At 38.9% G+C, this 15,178-nt stretch overlaps 1 protein-coding gene across 1 annotated transcript; it reads right to left on the minus strand.

The window, feature by feature from the left end:
- Positions 1 to 13,490: 13,490 nt before the first annotated feature.
- LOC131153985 (uncharacterized) lies at positions 13,491 to 15,148 on the minus strand. The gene is made up of 3 exons (XM_058106432.1): positions 14,849 to 15,148; positions 14,226 to 14,735; positions 13,491 to 14,072 (listed from the first exon to the last, which is right to left on the minus strand). Exons 1-3 carry the CDS (start codon positions 15,146 to 15,148, stop codon positions 13,491 to 13,493), a joined length of 1,392 nt encoding a protein of 463 aa, XP_057962415.1.
- Positions 15,149 to 15,178: the final 30 nt, after the last annotated feature.

Raw genomic sequence — 15,178 nt, forward strand, 5'->3', positions numbered from 1 at the left:
CAATAATGCTATAAAAACCTCGAGCTCTCTAAGCTCGATCTCAAGGAGGTCCTGAAAAAAAATACATTTATATTCGGGTGAAAAGTATCTCGGTAAAGGAGGAAACAATATATTAAACACAGCGTGTGGCTAACATGAGGTATATAAATATCATTTTAAATACATTTGCAAATCATTATCATAACATTAAAATCATTTTCTGAACCTAAACAATCACATGCAGAGATTTAACCCACGAGATTACCCAAGGATAGGGGTGATTACCCACCCATACAAGTAGCACCCCTCTGCTCTGATACTTAGACAACCCTGAGATCACAACTAAAGTATACCACAACACTCACCTTACTCAGTAAGCCCTCAAGTATTAGATTGATCTCGTATTCACACCGTTCAACAATAGCTTACTAGCAAAGGCCCTAATGTAACGACCTAGAAAATACTAATATTTAAATATTAAAGAGAGAGGAAAAATGGAAATAGGAATAGAAGGAGGCAATAGACTTCGTTGACGAATGCTCTGTGTTCGTTGACGACATTGCATTTTGGAGATAATAATAATTAGGGATAATAATAATAATTTGAAGGAATTTCCAGAACTTGTCGACGAATACAAGGCTTCGTCAACGAGTACATAAGAAAACTCGTCGACGAATACAGGGTCTCGTTGACGAGAAAATACCGAGAGGGGTTATGGGGCAGCCTGAAATTCGTCGACGAATACAGGGATTCGTCAACGAATTTATTGAAAGATTCATCGATGAGATGACGTGTCTCGTCGACGAAGGCCGCAGTATATAAGGGGAAAACTCATATTTTTATCACTTATCCGCTCCCTTTTCTCTCTTCTCTCTTCTCTCTTCTCTCTTCTCTCTCTCTCTACGACTCTCTCTCACTTCTCTTTTTGTTTCCGGGCCTGTTTCTCGCCAAGTCGAAGATTTGAGGCTACCACGACGCTCCTAGCGAGCTTCTCTACAAGTTTGTCGGATTTGATCGCTGGAAAAGTTAGGTTGGATTTCGTCCCAATCTCAAGGTAAGACATTTTATTCAATATTTTTCTTTCCTTTAGTTATGAGAAATGTTGTAGGTAAGAAAATACTGATGTTTTGTTCTGGGGGATTGTGCTTTTAGGATGTTGAGTTAGGAACCCTGCGGGTATAGAGCCAGAATTTTATAGGGGCTTTTCAAAACTAAGGTAAGGGAAATATGCTATGCTAGGAATTTTCATAATGCTATCAGAGACTTCATAGATACATAATTATACCAGTTTATTATACAGTATTTATAGAGTATGAGTTTAAATACTTGTGTGGCCTGAGTAGATTTTTATGTAATGAAGAAATGTATATAACTTTCATAATGAATCATACTATACTGGATATACAGAATAGATATATATATATATATATATATACACGTATACATGTGTATAGTTTTGTTCAAATCAGTATTTATATCACAGCTTTATACAGAACAGTATATACAGAGTTATAGTATGTCATGTTTCCTATTACCATAAAGTACAGAGTATATAGACAGAGTGTATAGACAGACATATAGGGGCAGCATCAAGACGCTATCGATGTAGTATACAGAGATTACAGTATTTACAGTACAGAAAGATAGCATTATGGTAACTTTGGAAACATGGCGAAAACAGTAAAGGAGTATATATGTATATATGTATATAGTATCAGATCTCTGTGGAAAGATTACAGACAGATACAGTATAGATACAGTTTACAGAGCACGGTACCGTTGCTATATACAAATGGAGTGCAACCACATATCTCATATAGTGTGTGGGTACCGTCGAATCGTACTCGAAGAGGATGCAGCTCCCTAGTACACTGGGTAGAGGGGGCCAGTTAGAAGAGGTAGCAGCCAGTCCCGCGCCTAGGAGAGGATGCAGTTTGGCCGGACTGAGGTAGTGTAGAGTATATTGACTTATCTGGAGGGCCGACCAGATGAAGTCCTCCCTATGGGCCGCACAACCTTGTCATGAGGGGTCAAATCATGACGTACAGAGTCCTAGGGATAAAGTATAGATATGTAAATGTATACAATTTTACAGTATATGATGAGTATAGTATGATATTATCAGTATGAAAAGTAGAAAATACAGACAATATAATATATCTTAAATTGTGAAAGGAAAATATGCTTTACGGATGTTTTATTGCATTACAGTTCAGTACTATTTTTAAGTATTCTTAACTTAGTTGCCACACACTAGTAATAGCATATTTCCACTTACTGAGCGTCGAATTACCCCATTACTTTACCATTTTTCAAGTGAGCCAGTTAGGCAAGCAGATCAGGCTCGCGAATAGAAGGTAGTTTGATCACCCTAGTTATTGGATGAGTTTTTGTCAGAGTGGTGTATTTTGAGTAATTGATGCTGGAGGGGTATTTTTGTTTGGCTATAGTCTGTATATACTAGATTCTGGTGTTGTTTAGTATATATGTGAATGACTGTATGATTTGTGTTTCCGTTGCTTAGGTATGGATATGGATATATATATATATATATATATAAGGGTATGAATTTTGAGGGCGTTACACCTAAGGATAGGGAAATCTACCCGCCCATACAAGTAGGTTCCTTTTGCCCTAATACGTTATACAGCTACTGCGACATCTGACTTACTCAGCAAGCCCTCAGACGAAGAGTTCGCCTCGCCCAAATGTAGCATGTTCTATATACATAGATACTTTTAATACCATAATACATTATTCTTTCTGTCATTATTCATTCATACACATTTGTTCATGTTTTTAGCTCTGACATTTCATAGCGTCTCACTTTATATGACCTTTTCCCATTTTGCATTGTTCACACATCACATTTCATTTCCATTTTATTCATTTTCCATTTCATTCTCATTTCATGCTCATTTTTATTTTAATTCATAAATACTCGGCATATTTTCAGTCGTGGTTGGTTAGCTTTGGCATCCTTTCAGTCGTGATCGGCATCTTTTTAGCCATGGTTGGTTAGCTTCGGCTTCCTTTCAGCCGTGGTCGACATCTTTTCAGTCGTGGTCGGCATCTTTTTAGCCGTGATTGGTTAGCTTAAGCATCCTTTCAGTCGTGGTCGGCATCTTTTTAGCCGTGATTGGTTAGCTTCCGCATCCTTTCAGCCGTGGTCGGCATCTTTTCAGCCGTGATTGGTTAGCTTCCGCATCCTTTCAATCGTGGTCGGCATCTTTTCAGTCGTGATTGGTTAGCTTCGATATCCTTTCAGCCGTGGTCGGCATCTTTTCAGTTGTGATTGGTTATCTTCGGCAACATTTCAATCGTGGTCGGCATCTTTTTAGCCGTATTTGTTTCCATGATTGTATTAACATTCACATGCCGCATATTTCATATATCATTTTCATACTCATTTCATTTTCTGTATATCTTGCATCTCGTATATATAACATAATTTCACGCAAAATTATATTTTACTCATGCCACATAATTTAGCAATAAAATTCATACACATATATTTCTTATAAAATAAGTCAACCTACATTTAACATTTATATTATGAAAATATACCTTTCATTTCTTACATAATTATCCTAAAAATATTTTTTCACTTTCATCAGTTCATTTTCAAATATACGTATCTAATAAATAGTCCTAAAATCGAAAAAACATAATTTAAATGGTTGGCATTTTAAACCCATACCGAAACATATGCATGTATATATAACACAATTTATTTTTCATTAAATTTATAAAAATTCTGATTTAATATATATTTTTCCCTTACCTGGTTTCTTGAACTATACCAACAGGGACCCCAAAAAGATGTCTGTGGCGCTCACCCGGACCCTGAAATTAAAAATTTTAGTTCCATGTAATTAATCCTGAATAAAATATTATTTTAATATTTTCTAGGCCCATAAATTCTAAATAAATAAATATACCCTTAAATATAGTCAAATTATCAAATTTCCCAAATCTCACTCTCGTTTTGGAGTAGGGTCTAAGAAACCCCAATTAAAAAATAACCTATGCCAAAATGACGACGACGACGACTAGGACCCCATGGTGGAGTCCGATCATCGATTCAACGGTAGATTTAACCAGAAATTGAGAAATTAGGAAAAATATACATTTCCCTAAGAATGGTGCCTATGCCGCTCTCATGATAAATCTGCTCCAGTGAAAATGTTGGTGGCGAAGTTAGGAATCCAACGACACCTTCCGTTTCCCGATCGGTCGAATATCCGTCGAAAAATGAGGAGAGACAGAGAGGCAAGAGAGCTTCAAGGGTGGCCTCCTCTGCTCTGGATAGATCCAGAGCTTCCAATCTTCTTATTTTTTTTTTTTTTTCTTTTTTTTTTCCTTTTACTTTAACTTAACCTATATATATATATATATATATATATATATATATATATATATATCTTATTTCAATATTTTTTTTCCTTATTATACTATTTCTTTTACTTATTAATTTAATTAAATTAATTAACTTAATAATAATAATTAATTATTTAATAATTACTCTTAATTTTTTTTTCATACTATTTCTTTTTACTTGTTTATTTCATAAATTAATTTAATAATGTTTAACTAATTAATTAATTAATAATTTTAATTTATTAATTAATATTTTTTTTTCGGGTTGTTACATACTTGCTTTAAGAAGAGGGAAGAACACTTAATAATCTTTTAAAAGTTGACAAAATAGAAGTCAAATAGATTTTTTTTTTAGATTAGGAGGGTAGATCATTTATCGTGTAAGGATTGTAAAGTTATTTCAGGTGAAAGCCTAACCACGCAACATAGAGTCTTAGTATTAGATATACGTATTAAAAAATTGAAGAAAAAAAATAAAATAAACTAGTGTAAAAGCACTTGATGGTGGAACCTAAAAGGATAAAATATAATAAAATTTAAAGATAAAATGATCAAAATGGGGATTGGACCATAGAAGATGAGATAGATACAAATACTCTTTGGAATAGATTAGCCAGCTCTATTAAAAAGATATCAAATGAGATTTTAGGTGAATCAAGGGGAAGATTCTCAAATAGCAAAGAGAGTTGGTGGTGGAATAAATGCGACGACCCAATTTTCAACCATTTTTTTTATTTTCAACACAATAATAATTGATCATCTTACAAACATCTCTAATGTCATATATCAACATGACCCAACCCGACGTAGGGTACCAGGTAGTCTATCCATCAATACATACAATCCATGCAGCAGAATACATAAAGTGTCTAAGTCCCATATACAATACCAGAATGCCATAACCTCCGTACATATACATATACTACTCAAAAATTTCACAAAATACTCTAGGGGTTACACAAAACATATCCCCAACTCTAAACACTTACCCTAAATACTAGGGTAACAAGATCTCCTTTACCTCGGAGCTCTCTCTATTTGTCTATCTCGATTTCCTAAAATGTTTAAATTCTTTGGGGTGAGACACCTTTTAGTAAGACAAAATAAATTATTGATAGTGTGTGACAACATGAGTTTTGTTATATCATAACACAATCATTTAAATAATTATATCAATTGAGAAAACATACAAATATGTACTCATAATCATATATCTATAATCATAATTTCATAAGCTTTCATTTCTCATCATAATATATCAACATGTTTTCATAAGCTTTCATTTCTCATAATCATGTTATAGCTCATGAGTATCCACCAGTATATAACACAACGCGTCTGTATATCATGGCTATTCTTTTTTCATTTCATTTCTCATATTCATATTCTAGCCCATGAGTATCCACCAGCATATAGCACAACGCATCTATAACTCTCGACTGTTCATCATATTGTAACATACAATTATCGCGTCTGTAATGAGGAACCATTTTGAGGATATTCATGTCACATTGTCATGTATTCACCCCATATAACCGAGTTGTGCGGCCCGTAGGCAGGACCTAAATCAAAACTAAATGTGTATGTAGTACGATTGGCCTACCCAATCATGGTCTGGACCCCAAGAGAGTAACTCTACTCTACACAGGCCCAATTGACTGTCTCGCCACACTTTATCCAAGACGTGTGGTTGCACTAACACTATGCTAGCAACAACCTCATGAATGTAGGGATTTCAATTTTGTTGTACAACATTTTGGGGAATGAAACTTCAAAAATAATATTTTTTCAACATGTCAAAGTTCCATGTGTTTTTTATCTCCCTTCCCTCTACGTCCTCCAATGTGTATGTTCCTGACTTTATTTCTGTTGCAACTCAATATGGTCCTTTCTAATTCGGTTTCAACTTGTTTGGTCTAGGCTTTACTAGACTTGTTCGAACCTTCATGAGGACTAGCTCTTATGGGTGGAACGTTCGCACTCTTATGTGAGCATTGTAGTACCTCGCCACTTTTTGTTGGTATACGGCGACTCTCATATGTTCCTGCTCTTGTCTCTCCTCTAGGAGGTCTATCTTCGCCCTTAACTCTTCACTATTACGCTTTTCATCAAAGTGTTGCCTCCACCAGGAGGGGACGCCGACCTCGGCAGGAATAACAGCCTCTACTCTGAATGCATGCATGAATGGGGTTTCCTTTGTTGTTGCTCGTCAGGTTGTGTGGTACGCCCAGATTATGGATGGGAGCTCTTCCACCCATCTGCCCTGTGAAGATTCGAGTCGCGTCCTCAAACTATGCAGTATCGTACGATTTATGTTTTCCACCTAACCATTGCTCTGCGGATGCACAACCAATGCGAATAGAAGTTTTATGGATAGGTCGGCGCAAAATTTCTTGAAACGCCCATTGTCAAACTGTTTCCTATGGTCCGTAACTATGGCCCACAATATTTTGAACCGGCAAACCACCGACATCCACACGAATCGAGTGATGTTTCGCTTGGCTATGTGAGCTAGGGCTTCAACCTCTACCCACTTGATGAAGTAATCGATTACCACCAACACAAATTTCCTTTGCCCAGTCACTTGAGGTAGTGGCCCCACGATATCCCGTCCCCATTGAGCAAAAGGGCAAGGACTGGTCAAGGGGGAGAGAAAATTGGACGACATGTGTGGTATTCTTGCGCACCATTGGCACTTGTCAAAACATTTCACCAACTCAATCATGTCCTTCCTCATTGTGGTCCAGTAGAACCTTGTCGTAGGGCTTTGTGGACCAGAGCTCTACTAGCCAGATGATTTCTGCATACTCCTTCGTGAATTTCTCTTAACACATATTCTCCCTTTTCGATACTCAGGCACTGTAGGTATGGCAATGTTAGGGATCGCCTGTACAACTCTTTGTCTATGAGTGTGTACTTTATCGCCCTCCTTCTTACCTTTAAAGACTCCTTCTTGTCTTCTGGCAGGGATCTGTCGCAAAGGTATTGCATCGGAGGAGCTCTCCAATCTCCTTCATTGACTTCAGCTACCACCAGGTTAACATTGACCTCCTCGTATGAAGGTTTTCTGACTCGCTCCAAGTAGATGACGTTCTTCCATTCTAGTTTTGTAGCTGAGACTAATCTTGCCAGTGCATCAACCTTCGCATTCTCCGCCCGTGGCACGCGCTTTATATCAAAATGAGCGAATGCCTTGTTGTGTTCTTGGGCTTTGGCTAGGTATTTCTTCATTTTCTGATCCCTAGCCTCAAACTCTCCCTTCACCTGCTCCACCACCAATTGGGAATCACTTGCTACCTGAATTCGTGCTACCCCTAGTGCCTCTGCCAAGTGTAGCCCTGCTAGCAGGGCTTCATATTTGGCATCATTTTTTGTTGTTGAGAACTCTAATTTCAGTGCATATAGTGTCTCTGAACTGTCTGGTGCTGTAAGGATTAGCCTTGATCCCCATCCGGATGCATTATATGACCCATCAACATGCAATGTCCACACTTCTGATTTCTCTGCCGTTTCGTAGGATTGTTCGGCCGTGAAGTCAGCTAGTACCTAAGCTCTGATGGCGGACTTTGGTTGGCATTGTATGTCGAACTCCCCTAACTTAATTGAGACCTCATCATTTTTCCCAAACTCTCTGGCCGCTAGAGGATTTGTCTCAACTATAAGTTCGTCAGCACAATTATCTTATGCGCTTGAAAGTAGGGTCTCAACTTTCGAGCGGCACATATGATTTAGAAGGATGCCTTTTCTGCTGTGCTGTAATTCCTCATAGTCCCGCTCAGCACTTCGCCGGTGTAATATATGGGTTTGTGTTGCCTTTCTTCTTTTTTGACTAAGATCGAGCTGACCGCATATGGAGTCGAAACCACGTATAGGTAGAGGTCTTCTCCTGCTTTTGCCTTTGTTAATAGCGAGGGGCAGCCAAGGTATTGCTTGAGCTGATCAAAGGCTTTACTTTGCTCCTCCCCCCTATTCAAATCCCCCTTTCTTTATCAACGCCTTAAAGAAGGGTAGACCTTTGTCTCCCGAACAGGAGATGAACCTGCTGAGGGAGGCTATCCTTCATGTCAAAATTTTGATCTTATTCTTTGTCTGAGGGGCCTTCATCTCTAGAAGCGCCCATATTTTGTCAGCGTTGGCTTCTATCCCTCTATGCGTCACCATTAAGCTCAAAAACTTCCCTGCAGAGACACCAAACACACATTTTGAAGGATTCAATTTCATTTGACTATTGCGTAGCAGTTCGAATGTTTCCTTCATATCTTTGCAGTGCTTCCTTGCTTTTAAGCTTTTCACTAGCATGTCATCTACATACGCCTCCATCATTTTTCTGAGCTGGTCTTTGAATATCTTGTTCACCAGCCCCTGATATGTTGCCCCCGCATTTTTAACCCGAAGGGCATTACTCGATAGCAATGGAGCCCACTTTCGGTGATGAAAAATGTTTTTTCCTCATCCTCTCGATGCATTGGGATTTGATTATATCCCGAGTACGCATCCATAAAGCTCAGGAGCTCATGCCCAAATGTCGAGTCCACCAGCTGATCGATTCGAGGAAAGGGAAAACTATTTTTCAAACATACCTTATTCAAGTCCATGAAATCAATACACGTCCACCACTTTCCATTAGGTTTATTTACTAGAACTACGTTGCTCAACCACTATGGATAATTGACCTTCCTGACAAATTTAGCTTGTACTAATTTCGTCACTTCTTCATCTATCACCTTGATTCACTCCATCGGGAAGCTCCTTTTTTATGCTTTACAAACTTATGGTTGGGGTCAACTTGCAACCTGTGCTCCATGATTGTAGGGTCAATCCCCGACATATCTTCGATTGACTAGGCAAACACTTCTGCGAAGTCGTTCAGTAGCCCACTTAGTTATGCTCTCAAAGTGTTGGGCAGGCGACTCCCGATCTGCACGCACTTCTTGTCACACTCCGAACCCGTGGATGGGTCCTTGGTGTGATTTTAATAACCTAACCTGTCTCTGTATCATTTAAAACATACATTATACTATACTGAATGAGGGTTTGACCCCGTGGGGTACACGTAAACCCTATACACAATTACATACATGTCCATACACCTTAAATACGTAACAATAATGTTCTTTCTGTACATACATCATACCATACCGGAGTCTATACATAACTGGAAATATACATCCCAAAATATGATACATACTCTGGGTGTCTACAAAAACCTAATACTCACAACTCGATTACAAAACCCGTACCTACACAGGTACTAAACATAGCTAACCGACACCCAAGCTTCCGGACGCTAGGATGCTAGTTTCGGCTACCCGAAGGACCTGAAAAACATTTGTATATTCGGAGTGAGACACCTCTCAGTAAGGAAGAAAGCAGGTTATATCAGTGTATGACATACAAGTGTTATTTCAGCATATAACATAACATGATACAGTTCCAGTATTTTTAGAATTCAGTTCCAGTACATATGATACCAAATATATGGTCAGTGTTGTCACACTCAAGCACATGATACACTGTGATAACCAAAGCCTCACAACGATACCGTTGCCAGTACGGTGTCCACTCACACCCTTCGGTGACCAGTCGAAACAAACAGGCGATATTTCACACCCTCGGATATAGAGCCGGATACTCTCGCCCACGGTAATTAGCCAAGACATGGCGCTAATGTACGATAATTAGCCGTCCCTAGTTGATTTACAAAACCCGAAACAATTTTGGAACTCATGTCCCTATACATCAGCGTACGATAATTAGTCGTCCCTATCTGTTTTACAAAACCCTGAAACATTTTACATACAACATTTTATTCCACACTTATTTGAGTATACAACAAATCATATCGTTTTCAATTTGAGAAATACAGTTTAATACAAATACAGGTACGGTCATCTCAATACTACAGTTTTATACAACATGCAGTTTTTCCAACATAAATAGAGATGATACTTGAAACCCCCAATTTTTCCAAAAACTGTAACCCGAAAATCCTGCATTTTTACTTGATAGATTTTTCCAGATAAGTAACCAAAACATACATACAATCGTAAACTACATGTTTACCGATTCCGATTTCGAAAAATAACTGATATAAACAGAATCCCCTTACCTTTTCCCGAATACCATAATGCAAACTCTACGGCTCCAAAACTACGAATCGAGTTCCTAAAACCTAAACATCCAAGAACTATACTTCACTACAATTCTTACTACTACATATATATCGAAACAAAACTTGAATCAGACCCTTACCTCGGTTTTGGGTCAAAACCCAAAAATCTTCAAACGACTTTTCGATCTACTAAAAAAGTAGAGATTCTTCCCCTGATCCACGCAGTAACGTTGGATTGTTGAATCAAATGACGAACAACAAAGAAACGAAGAGAGAAGTAGAGATTTCGTTGGTTTTAGAGAGAGAGAGAGATAGAGTTTTAGCTTACTTGACCTCTAAGCAAAGTAATAGGATATTTATAGCCCCTTTGACCCGGTTAACCTCATCGATGAAACAGTGCCTTTGTAACGACCTGCTTATCTTAATATAAAATAAAATATAATAAATAAAATAGTCAACCTGAACCCGTGGGTAGCGGGGACGCCTGTCATACACAACAGAACCTAGGCAGCAGTAAATGTAAATCACAACCATCAACCAATAATTATATAATACTAGAGTCTACTATAATCCCAAAATATTGTGTTCATATACAACCTCAAAGTATCAAAAATACATCTAGGATTCCATAACAAAAATCTCTTGATCCTAGCACAAAACTTACCCTCCTAACGGGGTAACTCGATAAATTCAACGGCGGCCACGCTCCGCCGGTCTTTCTGGGTTTCCTGAAAATCATTTTATATTCGAGGGTGAGACACTTCTTAGTAAGGGAAAATAAACTAAATACAACTGTGTGGTAACATGAATACTTAATGATAATATAGATATACAGTACAATCTTCATACTAGAAATCATTCACCATTTAATAACTGCAAAAACGTATACTTTCATATTTTACAATAAATCATACTAATCATAATTGTATGGTATAACTAATAATACTGAAAACATACCAGGATGAATAGCTAGCTGATGTCATGTATTACCCTCCATGATGGGTTGTGTAGCCCGAAGGCAGGACTTGACAATGGTTGATCGACCACTGTCGAGTCAAAAATGTTTGTAAGTACGATGGGCCCGCCACACCCTGGTCTGGACTGTCAGGTGGACATTTACAACTTTACATTAAAAGCCACATTGACTATCCATCTCCCACCCCCTCATGGGGTCGTTGGCACCAATCTGATCATAGATATCTGATCTATAAGCTATGGTACTATGCTCCTAAACTGAACTAAACTAACATCCGGGTTCTAATAACATATAATACATGATAATATAGCGTTTAACATAAATGGATTGATAGCATTTTCTATAATTTCATAAATACGGCCTCATGCTGAACATTTAATAAATACGGCCTCGCGCTGAAATCATACGTAAAACACGGTCTCGCGCCGGCTATCAATCACGGCCTTGCGTCGAATATCTCATACATATCATTCTGAATAATAAATCAATTATCATGTATTTTCAACATCATTTTGTACGGTAATATTTCATATTCCTGAAACATGCTTCAATCATAACATAGTCATATCATAATACTTTTCACGTAAAGTAATATTCATGTCACACATTTGCTGTATAAAACCATACTTTATATTCTAAAATCGTAATTTCTGGCATCTCATACATATATATACATTTCAACATAATATTAGTATTTTCCCCAAATGTGCATTTCCTTTATAATATACAGATATGATACATGTTTTCCTAAAAATAAATTTACTGATAAATAATAATAATTTGCATGGAAAATAACTGTTTTAGTTTATTCCCTTACCCGACACTGAAAGAAACCTCCTAAAATTTCCAATCCTGCACTCGCAGGGTTCCCCATTTAACTCCCTAAAAACAATAATTCATATAACTAAACTTCGGTATTTTCACATGAACATCATTTCCTATAACTACAGTAGGACCAAATTTAGCATAAAAAGTCTTACCTCAACTTAGGGATGAATTTTGACTAGCTTCCACCAACGATCTGCTCCGACAGATTTGGAGAGGACTTTCCCAGGAGCGTCATGGTGGCCTCAGATCGTCGATCCGGCGAGCAACGGAGCTAAAATCGAAGAAAGAGGAGAGAGAAACCGAAGGAAGAGAGAGAGTGGTTTTTTTCTTAAGTTTTGAGTTAAAAATATGAGTTTTACTATTTATAAAGCCGGATTTGTCGACGAGACACGTCACCTCGTCGACAAGTCCTGTGGAAAGTTCGTTGACGAACTTACACCCTCGTCGATGAATTTCAGACCTCTAAAAATCCTCTCTCGGTATCTTCTCATCGACAAAACTTGTCTTCATCGATGAGGACTTAATGAATTCCCTCAGTTAATACTCCCAAATTGCAATGTCGTCGACAAAGTTGACTGTCTCCTTCTATTACTGTTTCCATTTCCCTTCCTCTTTATTATTTAAATACCATTATTATTCGAGTCATCACATTTGTCGACGAATCATCCACACATTTCGTCGACGAACCGGCTCCTTCGGCGATGAACCCTATTCTGATATTTTACAACACGTTCGGTATCTCTTCGTTGATAAGACTCTAAATTTTGGTGATGAAGAGTATAAGGGCCTTCGTCGACGAGAACAATGGCTTCGCTGACGAAGCTTGCAAAATTTACCTTTTTACCCTTTTGTTATTTATTCAATCTACATATCTTGGGTCAGGTTCTTACACTTCTCCTGATTACCGTTCATGGGTATAGGTGTGAGGTCATCATCCAATGTGCTAATTTGAGGGTACTCACCTCTCACCTCCAGGTCTTCTACAGTCAAGGTCTCCCTTGTTTTCGTTTTACCTTTTAACGCCATCACATAGCAACTCCGAGCTTTTGCTTGATCTCCCTTGACCATCCCTATCTCGTGCGAAGTAAGGAATTTCATCTTTAGGTGATACATGGATGTTATGGCTTGGACTGTATTGAGTGAGGGGCGACCTAGTATGATGTTGTATACCGATGGCCGATCAACCACTAGGAAATCTGTCAATTAAGTGATTTGCTATGGGGTTGTCCCTATTGTTACCGGGAGTGTAATTGTTCCCATGGGATGCACTATGTCTCCTCCAAATCTAACCAAGGGGATGGAGATCCGTTTGAGGCATTCCCTATCGATCTTCATTCCCTCGAGCACCGACCAGAATATAATGTTGGTCGAGCTCCCGTTGTCTATCAGCACGGGCCTCACTTTGTAGTTAGCCACCAGAAGGGAGACTACTAAAGCGTCATCGTGGGGTTGCTGTACTCCTTCTTCTTCTTCGCTATCAAAGGTGATAGCGTCGTCTTGTTTTTGTCTTTTTCCGCTTGGCCCCCTTTTCTCCGTTAAGAGTACCTGTTTAGCATACCTTTTTCGAGCACCTCCGTTGTCTCCACCATTGGTGGATCCTCCAAAGATCACAACGATTTCTCCTACAATCCGTTCCTCTTGCTCATCCTTGTTTGGCCTTTTTTGCTCATGAGCTTCCCCTTGACAACCCTCTTCTTTATGAACCTTGACAGGAGGCTTTTTTTTTTTTATCAAGGCTTCAATTTCATTCTTCAGTTGAATACATTTTTCCGTATCGTGCCCGTGATCCCTATGGAACTGACAGAATTTTGACATGTTTCATTTATATGAGGGTGTTCGCATAGGTTCGGGCTATGAAACGTACTCCTTCTTTCTTATGTGCATTAACACATCGATTCACAATGCGTTTAGGGGGGTGTAAGTGGGGAACTTACTAGGTTGCCCTCTCGCCTTAGAGCTGGCATGCAGTATGCTATTCTCCTGCCTTTTCACGGGTCTGGAAGGTTCGCCAATCTCCCTGCTAGCCTTCCTTTTCAACTTGATCTGATTCCCTCTAGAATCCATCATTTCTTCCAAGTTGATATACTTCTGTGCTCTGGCCATCGGTTCTCCCACATCAGCCGGTGGCTTTTTCCCCGATGAGTACAGGAAATTTCCTGGCTGAAGGGCTGTGGTCAGAGCTACCAAAGCCACCCCCATGTCCAGGTTGCGGATCTCCAGGGTCGTAGTGAGCAAATAGTGCATGAACTTTTTTAGTGTCTCCTGTTCTCCCTGAACCATGCTCATTAGATGAGCCGACGTTTTGACAATTCTCCGACTGTTGAGGAAATGGTTGGTAAGCAGCTGCTTCATCTCAAAGAAGGAGCTAATTGACCTAGGCCATAGGGTTTGATACCAATCTCTGGCACTACCTTTAAGGGTGGCCGCAAATGCTCGGCACATGATGACATTAGGTGCGCCCTACAATTGCATCAACACTTGAAGGTGTCCAGATGATCGACCAGGTCAGTCAAACCTTCGTACATTTCAAAGGTTAGTATTTTGAATTTGTTGGGCAACGAGACCTACATCACTTCTTTGGCGAACGACGACTCCAGACAGAGGCTTATCCGTAGGAAGGGGTTGGTTTGGCCCTCTTTCATCATCTTCTCAATTTGGTTTATCTTCTTAATCCTTTCCTCTAACTCGATCGATCTTTGCTCGTTGATGCCTATGCTGTTCGCGTCTTCCACCTTTTTAGTGAGGTTAGTTTTTTCCTCACCCTCCTTTAGTTTCTCTGCTTTCTTAGGTGGGTTGGGGCTAACTTGTTGTTGGTGGGGGACATGATTTTCCTGATTCTTTTGCTGCAAAAGTAGGTTGAACATATTCTCCATTTTCTTTTAGGAGGTGAGAAATTCCTCCCT

The sequence above is a fragment of the Malania oleifera genome, chromosome 4 (assembly GCF_029873635.1).
Source record: "Malania oleifera isolate guangnan ecotype guangnan chromosome 4, ASM2987363v1, whole genome shotgun sequence".
NCBI lineage: Eukaryota > Viridiplantae > Streptophyta > Magnoliopsida > Santalales > Ximeniaceae > Malania > Malania oleifera.